The sequence below is a fragment of the Octopus sinensis genome, linkage group LG13 (assembly GCF_006345805.1).
Source record: "Octopus sinensis linkage group LG13, ASM634580v1, whole genome shotgun sequence".
NCBI lineage: Eukaryota > Metazoa > Mollusca > Cephalopoda > Octopoda > Octopodidae > Octopus > Octopus sinensis.
The window spans coordinates 36,127,171-36,136,119 of record NC_043009.1 but is presented as its reverse complement, the minus strand read 5'-3'; the positions used below and the strand labels follow the sequence as shown (position 1 = coordinate 36,136,119).

Sequence of the window (8,949 nt, the reverse complement as noted above, 5' to 3'; positions counted from 1 at the left end):
AATGTACGTACAGTGGGTGCACTTACCCGGAACCAGCAACCCATTGTTGATTGAGTTCAGGTCAGATTGTAGGAAAGATTTGTAGCATATTGGATCCATTCATTTTACCTCATGAAACTGCTTAATGTCCTCTGTTGTTGCAGAATGAAGTAATTTATTTTCACAGAAGAGAAATGGAAGTTTAATAAAAAAAAGACTTTAGATATATTTTTAATTATATCACTTTGGTGTGTGTGTGATGGTGGTGGTTTCTTCGTCATCATCGTTGTCGTTTAATGTTCGCTTTCCATGCTAGCATGGGTTGGACGGTTTGACTGAGGACTGGTGATCCAGAAGGCTGCACCAGGCTCAATCTGATCTGGTAAAGTTTCTACAGATTGATGCCCTTCCTAATGCCAACCACTCCGAGAATGCAGTGGGTGCTTTTATGTGCCACCAGCATGAAGGCCAGTCAGGCGGTTCTGGCAACGACCACGCTCAAAACCCTATATACAATACAAATAAATAAGAAGTTTGTATATGAGAGGGTGTTAAACAAATACTTGGCTACTCTTTATTGTATTGTCTTGTCAAGCCCCACCTCAACTGAGTTCCCATTATGACTATATAGTTGGTGTTTAAGAAATTTCATTCACAAGGCTTTGTTTACAACAAAGCTAGAAAAGTGCTTAGAGTGGCATTGGACATGAAACTAGATGGTTGTGAAGCAAATTTCCCAACCACAATCCCTGCCTGCACTCATCAAGAACTCCTTAACTGCAGTGCCGGTAACACGTAAAAAGCACCGTCTCCACTTTGTCTGCTAAGACCATGAGGTGGTCTGAATTACAGGAAATCAAGAGAATGTAAGAATTTCGTAGCTTATTGCACAAACAAAACACTTTTGCAACCTGTAACAAACATACATATTTTACACACAACACTCACACACATAGTCTACACATAACAGACTCATATATTCTACAAATAACACACATTTATATATTAAAACAGTTTTTTATTAAACAAAACAAAACAAGATTCTATACAAAGATAAATTAAATATGAAGATTTTGATTATAAAATATATTGAGTTATGGGTCGAGTAAGAAAATGAAGAAAATAAATTTTATTCTGTATAAATATTGGTTTCAAATTTTGACCCATGGTCAACAATTTTGGGGGAGGGAGTAAGTCGATTAAATGAACCCCAGTGCTCAACTGGTATTTATTTTTATTGACCTCAAAAGGAAGAAAGGCAAAGTTGACCATGGCAGGATTTGAACTCAGAACATAAAGATGGACAAAATGCCGATAAGCATTTTGTCTTGCACAGTAACAATTCTGTCAGCTTGCCATCTTTTTCTGTATCAAATATTGCAAACTTCTCAGATATCAACTGTGATTGTGAATAAGAAGTCCTTCCCAGGCTCTGTTGTGTTGATATAAAGTAAAGGCGGAGAGAGGTGGAGATTTTAGCAGCTTCACTCGTGGCAGTGGAATTCCCTGAAGTGTGAAGTTACCCTTCTCTTCATGAGTGTTTTCTTTGGCACTATCATAAAACATTGGTGGAACAGCTTCTTGTGTCTGTAATTAACAAAACAGATAATCAGAGATCAGAACATAAATGTAAAATTACAGTAACATGCCATCTTCTGGAATATGATAATTAATAATGAATATAAAAACAGAGCAAGCCAGTTAGAGAGCATCTACAGGGTCATTCAATATAACAGCCAAATGCACCTCACTAATATGAAAGCTAAAACACATCAAGTAATCAGATCATCAGTGTACATTGCTTGAGTGTTGTATTGTGATAATAGCAGGTTGTCACTTAAGGAATGGCCTTCCAAGAGATGGATTTCTGTCTACCTCATATATAAAGTTCCATTATAACACACCACCCTGAACATGTTGTTTTCCCAGAGTGAGATCTGTCATACTTAGGGTTACATTATCAATAACACATTACTGTTACAATGCTACCTTCCCAGGATTAGATCACTCCAGCTCATACACAGGACAGCTATAATTAAGCACATCACACTTATGGGGCTGTTTAATTACTTAGTGATGTTTCTTCTAAGTGAAAAGTTCAAATCCTGATGATGGGAATATGTGGGTAGGGAGTACTTACAAGTAATTACTTGTAGCTGTGGTTATTTAGCCTTTGGTCAACCCTGTGGCCAAACAACTGATCAAGTTAATCTATGATTAAAGGCTGTGACCATCTCATCTTCATGTACATATGTATGTACTTCTGTTTGTTTATGCTGGCATAGTAGGGTTGGGTCCATTCCAAAACATATCACCACTCCTTGCAGCTCCTCATTATTTTCCTTTGTGGGGTCCAACATCCTGATATAAACACTCCACCACCTCTTCCTCCCTCTTTCTCTGTTGCAGAATCCTTCCATTTGGGCACCTCGATACTACTCCCAAATGTCATCTTTCAAGAACAATCTTTCTATTTTAAAATATTTCTTGCTATGAAAACATCAATGAGAGTACAAATTAACCCACCTTTGTGGATCAAAGAAGGTTCTCTGCCTCAAACATTGATGATGTCTTCTTGTTAAAGCCTTTTTAAAGATGCTGGAACTTCCTCTGATCTCAAGATGCAAAGATGACTGCTACACAAGAATAGCATTCATGTTATCAACTGAAGCTGAGAGGGCCATCACTTTATGGGGACCAACAGGGCCAAAAATTATTTTAGGAATTTTCAAGAGAAACAAGAAACTGCTAGGAAGGATTCTGCTAAAGAGGATCTTGAAGGGTGATGATGGTAGCTTATACAAGGCATATATAACTGATGGCCTACACTTGACAGGGAGCTGAAAAACTAAGAGAAAGACTAACCAGTTATATACTGGAGTCAATTCAACTGACTCTACATCCCCCATGTCAATATCATTTCAAATAAGGGTGATTTAAAGGCACAGCTGTTAGAGCACCAGGCAAAATATCTAGCTGTTTATGTTCTGAGTTCAACTTTGTCTTCCATCCTTCCAGAGTTGATCAAATAAAGTATTTGTCAATAACTGACTGTACTGAACCCCCCAAAAATTTCTGGTTTTTATGCAATATGTAGTATTGATATTATTTGAAAAGAAGGCAGTGAGTTGGCAGAATTGTTAGCATGTGGGACAAAATGCTTAGTGGTATTTCGTCTGTCTTTACATTTTGGGTTCAAATTCTGTTGAGGTCAACTTTGTTTTTCATCCTTTCAAGGTTAATAAATGAAGTACCAGTTGTGTACTGGGGTCGATGTAATCAACTATCTCCTTCCCCATAAAATTTCAGGCTTTGTGCCTAGAGTAGAAATGGATATTATTTCAGAAACAGACAACCAAATCCACCTACCTTCTTTTTAACAACTGGTTTCTTTTTTTTCTTCACACACACAATAGGAACGTCTAAACTGATGAGGTTTTGGTATAAAACACTATCAGGTTTGTAGTCCACTTTAGAAGCTGCCTGTAAACATAGAAAAGGAAATTATTTTAAGTTTAAAAAGAAAAATCATAATTTTACCATCAACAGATTTCAATCAATATTATCATTGTGTTTTAATACTACTCTTCAATGCTGGCATGACTTGGACAATATGATAGGATCTAACTGGCTTGAGGACTGTATTGTGTTCCAATGCTTGCTTTGACATAGATTCTATGGCTGGAAGCCTTTCCTAACACCAACCTCTTCACAGAGTATATAGTGTTCTTCTTTCATGGCACTAGCATTTGTGAGATCACCATGCAGCTTGCACATCTAAGATCCTCTTCAAGTAGATGGGATTATAATAGCGAGGTAAGCAGCTTTATGCTAGAGGATGAGAGGCTAAGGTATGAAAGAAAAGGCCAGGACAGAACAAATTTCTTGCTGTAGAGGAGCCACATGGCTACTCACATTATAGAAGTAACTGGGGTGGAGTAACTGGGGTAGAGCTGGACAGAGATAAAAGTGGTGTTGAGGTGTCAGGGTGGACCTGCATGGACTGGTATAGTTTCCATAGATCTATGTTATTTTTTTAACTGTCATGTGCAGCCTTCCAGCTTGCCAGCCCTGGTCAAACCATCCAACCCACGCCAACATAGACAACAGACATTAACCGATGATGATGATGATGATGATGATCATGATATATACACATACATATATATACACACATATATATATATATATATATATACACATACATATATACACATATATATATACACATACATTGGACTTTTTTTCAGTCCAAGGCCATAGTAGAAAATACTTGCCCAAGGTGCCACACAGTGGGACTGAACCCAGAACCATGTAGTTGTGAAGCAAGCTTCATACTATACAACTGTGCCTGTGCCTGTACTGAATGACAACTTTTCTTTTTTATTGACATTCAGTGTATTTAGGGTCAAATTATCCAGTATCTTCTTTTTTATTTAACATAGTGGAGTGTGATTTGAGGGAGATTTAGCTGTTATTTCTAGCTGATTGAGCGATTATATAGTGGATCCCTCATTGTTTCATACAAGATTTCAGTGTCTGTAGGTATTTATTGTTTTTGCATAATGGAATACTATAATATAATGAAGTAATGGAATAATGGATTGGTATAGTTTAATGGAATACTGAAATTTAATGCTATAATGGTACGGTATAATGATAAAATGGAATGGTGTATTATGATTGTATATTGGAATGATATAGTTTCTAACTGCCATGGGGAGATATTAAAAACAGTGTTGAGTAAATATTTGTTATTTTTCGATTCTATATTTAAGAGATGAGGAATTATGTACATTATTTACATTTGATGGATATTTGTCCTCAATTGTTTGTTGTTAACACAACGTTTCAGGTGATATACCCTCCAGCCTTCATCAGGTGTCTTGGGAAATTTCGAACCTGGGTTCTCATTCCTAAGGTATTTTTTGATGTTATTATTATTTTTATTATTATTATTATTATTTATTATAATTTTTATTCAGGTCACTGCCTGGAATCAAACTCTTAACCACTATACCTGTGGGCATATGGCGTAGTGGTTAAGAGCTCGGGTTACTAATCCCGAGATTCCGAGTTCGACTCCAGGCAGTGACCTAAAAAATAATAATAATAACATTCGAAAAATACTTTAAGAATGATAACTCAGGCTCGAAATTTCCCCAAGACACCTGATGAAGGCTGGAGAGTATATTAGCTGAAACGTTGTGTTAACAACAAACAAGATGAGGACAAATATCCATCAAATGTTACCTTTAAATTTTGGCACAAAGCCAACACTTTCAGGATCCCAGTGTTCAACTGGTATTTATTTTATTGATCCCAAACAGATGAAAGGCAAGGAGGAAATGCCACTAAGCATTTTTCCCAGCATGCTAACAATTTTGCCAGCTCACTGCCGTCGTAATAATAATGATAATAATAATATTAATAATAATGGTTTCGAATTAAGGCACAAGGCCAGCAATTTGAGAGGAGAGGGAAAGTCAATTACATTGAGCCCAAGATTTGATTGTTTTTTTAAAATTTTTTATGTGCCGGTGGCACGTAAAAAGCATCATCCGTTCGTGTCCATTGCCAGCTTCACCTGGCCCCCGTGCTGGTGGCACATAAAAAGCACCATCCGTTCATGGCCGTTTGCCAGCTCTGTCTGGCACCTGTGCGGGTGGCACGTAAAAAGCACCCACTACACTCATGGAGTGGTTGGCGTTAGGAAGGGCATCCAGCCGTAGAAACACTGCCAGATGTGACTAGGCCTGATGAAGCCTTCCGGCTTCACAGACCCCAGTCGAACCGTCCAACCCATGCTAGCATGGAAAATGGACGCTAAACGATGATGATGATGATGATGATGATTTCATTGACACTGAATAGATAAAAGGCAAAGTTGACTTTGACAGGATTATCATCATCATCATCGTTTAACGTCCGCTTTGCATGCTAGCATGGGTTGGACGGTTCGACTGGGGTCTGGGAAGCCAGGAGGCTGCACCAGGACCAGTCTGATCTGGCAGTGTTTCTACAGCTGGATGCCCTTCCTAACGCCAACCACTATAAGGAGCAGCAACAAATGCTGCAAAGCATTTTCCCTAACGGTAACAGTTTTGCCAAACAACAATAACGATGACAACAAGAATATCTGGAACTTACTTTTTCATTTATTTCTTTCTTCTTATCAATATTTAACTGGCGCTGGAGTTCTTTGATGACATGGGTCTCATCGTTCTGTGCCAAAACATGAATTTTATGTAAAATGTGCTGGGAACTGTTGAGTGGAATAAGGGGAACATCGGTCACAGTACAACTGTCAGCAGGATGTGGTATGTTTGTGTTAAAACTTTGTTCCTGAGATGTAAAAGAAGGCTCAGAAGTTGCAGCAACCCCGCTACTACTCCTGCAGAGCTCAGCAAGAGTACCAGAGCCACCACTACTACTACTGAACTCAGCAGGCATACCAATACCACTATTACTGTTGTAGAGATCAGCAGGAGTACCAATGCTGTTGTTACTCCTGTTGGGCTCAGAAGGAGTACCAGTGCTGCTGCTGCTACTACTATTGAGGTCTGCAAGGGGATGACTTTTCAGATTAAATCGTACATTGGAATGTGATTTTGGACGGTTTGCTTCCTTCCGCAAAATTCCTTTCTTGAACGGTGAAACCTGAAGATCTGGATCTGGAAGTATTTGAGATGGAAGAATTGTCATCTTTGAAGCAACTGGAGGCTGGCGTAGGACTATCTCATCAGAATTGGCAATCATGACAGTCCTGTGTGAAAGACAGGCATGGATTTGCTATTTACATTGAAGTAGGGCTTCAGTAACGGTCAACAATGCAATGAGAGAACTGAAATAGAAAATTAAAAAAGCAAACATTACGACAGGGACACAATGTTGGACCTTTGACAGACTACGGCTGTTATACAGAGATATCACAACCCTTTAGCATTTAAAGTGGCCATATCCAGCCCAAATATTCTACCTGTTTTATGTTCAAACTGGCCATATATGGACTCTCATACCAACCTTACAATATCATTCTTTAATTAACAGTTACCTCTTCAAAATCTCAAAGCTACAAGATAAAGCTTGACTAATACAAAATGTGAATAAATAAGCAATAGATTTAACAAAAAAGTCTGAATGGGTTAAAATAGTAGCTACAGGAAGGTCACCTGACTAATTGATATCGAGATATCTCCAACATCCTTCGACCTCTCACTCACCTAAAATAAATATTAAAATATTACTATGTTTTTTTCCCCCCAACATCGCTTGACAACCGATGCTGGTGTGTTTACGTCCCTGTAACTTGGCGGTTCAGCAAAAAAGACCGATAGAATAAGTACTAGGCTTACAAATAATAAGTCCTGGGGTCGATTTGCTCGATTAAAAAGGCGGTGCTCCAGCATGGCCACAGTCAAATGACTGAAACAAATAGAAGAGAAAAAGAGAATTCCAGCCAGCAAAAGTCGTCTCAAAATTTCGATTTGTGTCCGCAAACTGGACATGACAGTACCCTCCCTCCAGCTTCATCTTTAGACCCCCAACTAAACATGGTGATGACGGAATGGCTACATTCATTTTCATATTATAAAATTCATACCTGGGAAGAATATAGTCTTTAGAGAAAATTAACAACTCAAAATAACGTTAAAAGGTGTACAATATGTGTGTGTACAGAGGTACACACATACAATCATATATATACTGAACACAATCCTTTAAAATAATGCAGACTCTACTAGTCAAAGTAAGCAACTGTTGTCGAACTTTTGTTGTTGAACACACGCTCACTTACTTTAACGAGCTACAAATGACAGATTCTCTTAACATTTAAAGCTACGGGCACACGGAACAGTTGTCCAGGAGATCCCACGGTTTTAGGGGTTCGATGCTAATCTATGTATATTGTGGCCCTATCAATAAATAAATAGTATAGGTCCCAGGGTATATTGTTTTGTCAGGAGTCTATAATGTTGTTTTAGACGGCTCTCCAACATAGGTGGTGCGGTTGAGAAAGAAAAAGGACAGGGTGTAGATAGATTAAATGTTTTTAATCACAAATTTGTGCGATCAGGACTGATCTGTGACTAACCACACAACGACAGTAGTTATTTGGTTTCTTATATCACATCAGCAACGTACAAATTATATGCTCGTACACGATCCCGAAAACCCAGAATATTAACAATGTTATGTGTCTGCGGAGTAAGAACAAATCCTAAAACTACATTAAAACAGCTTCAAATACAACGAACAGAATGAATAAATAAATAAGTTAGGGAAAAATGAGTAGAAATGAAGAAATTAAACAAAACACCAACGAACAGACAGCCACACCGACAAGCATAATATATAAATATATATATATGAAGAGAGAGAGAGAGAGAGATGTAAATACATATAATATATAATAAATATATTACAGGTTTGGTAGAAGAAAGAATATGAGTATATATCTAAATAATTTTGTTTTTATTTTAAAGCGTCAGAAAGTTAGAGAAGATTGATAAGTGCCGTGAACGAAACTCTCGGCCACTGCCGATTAAGCCGATTAAAAAAGTAATATATTTATATAAATACGTGTATGTACGGAGTAGATATAAATATTTACCGAAGACAACATACAAACAGGCGCGCGGTTTCCTTGACAGCTGTTACTGACATGCGCAGTGAACCGGAAGAAGATAAAAATTGACAAGTTCTCTTTCTTTCTTTCTTTCTTTCTTTCGTTTTTTTCTTTCTCTCTTTCTTCTTCCTTTCTTTCTCCCTTTCTTTCTTTCTTTCTTCCTTTCTTTCTTTCTTTCTTTCTTTCTTTCCTCCTTTCTTTCCTTCCTTCTTTCTTTCTTTCTTTCTTTCTTTTTCTTTCTTTCTTTCTTTTATCTAGTTCTGTGTCTTTTTGTTTGTATTACTGTTGTTGGTTGAATAATTAAGACGTTTGTTTCGTGATTACTGGGTCACAAGTTCGAT

General features: G+C 37.7%; 1 protein-coding gene across 2 annotated transcripts; it reads right to left on the bottom strand.

Moving 5' to 3' along the window:
- Positions 1 to 1,211: 1,211 nt before the first annotated feature.
- On the bottom strand, positions 1,212 to 8,710 carry LOC115218518. 2 transcript variants are annotated; one of them, XM_036508303.1, is made up of 5 exons: positions 8,594 to 8,710; positions 6,508 to 6,823; positions 6,130 to 6,429; positions 3,349 to 3,462; positions 1,212 to 1,566 (listed from the first exon to the last, which is right to left on the bottom strand). In XM_036508303.1, the coding sequence occupies exons 2-5, from the start codon at positions 6,736 to 6,738 to the stop codon at positions 1,375 to 1,377; spliced, it is 837 nt and encodes a 278-aa protein (XP_036364196.1). In that variant the 5' UTR covers positions 6,739 to 6,823; positions 8,594 to 8,710; the 3' UTR covers positions 1,212 to 1,374. The 2 variants fall into 2 exon arrangements, with proteins under 2 accessions (XP_036364196.1, XP_029644240.1); XM_029788380.2 differs by having other exon boundaries at positions 6,130 to 6,823.
- Between the last annotated feature and the right edge of the window lie 239 nt (positions 8,711 to 8,949).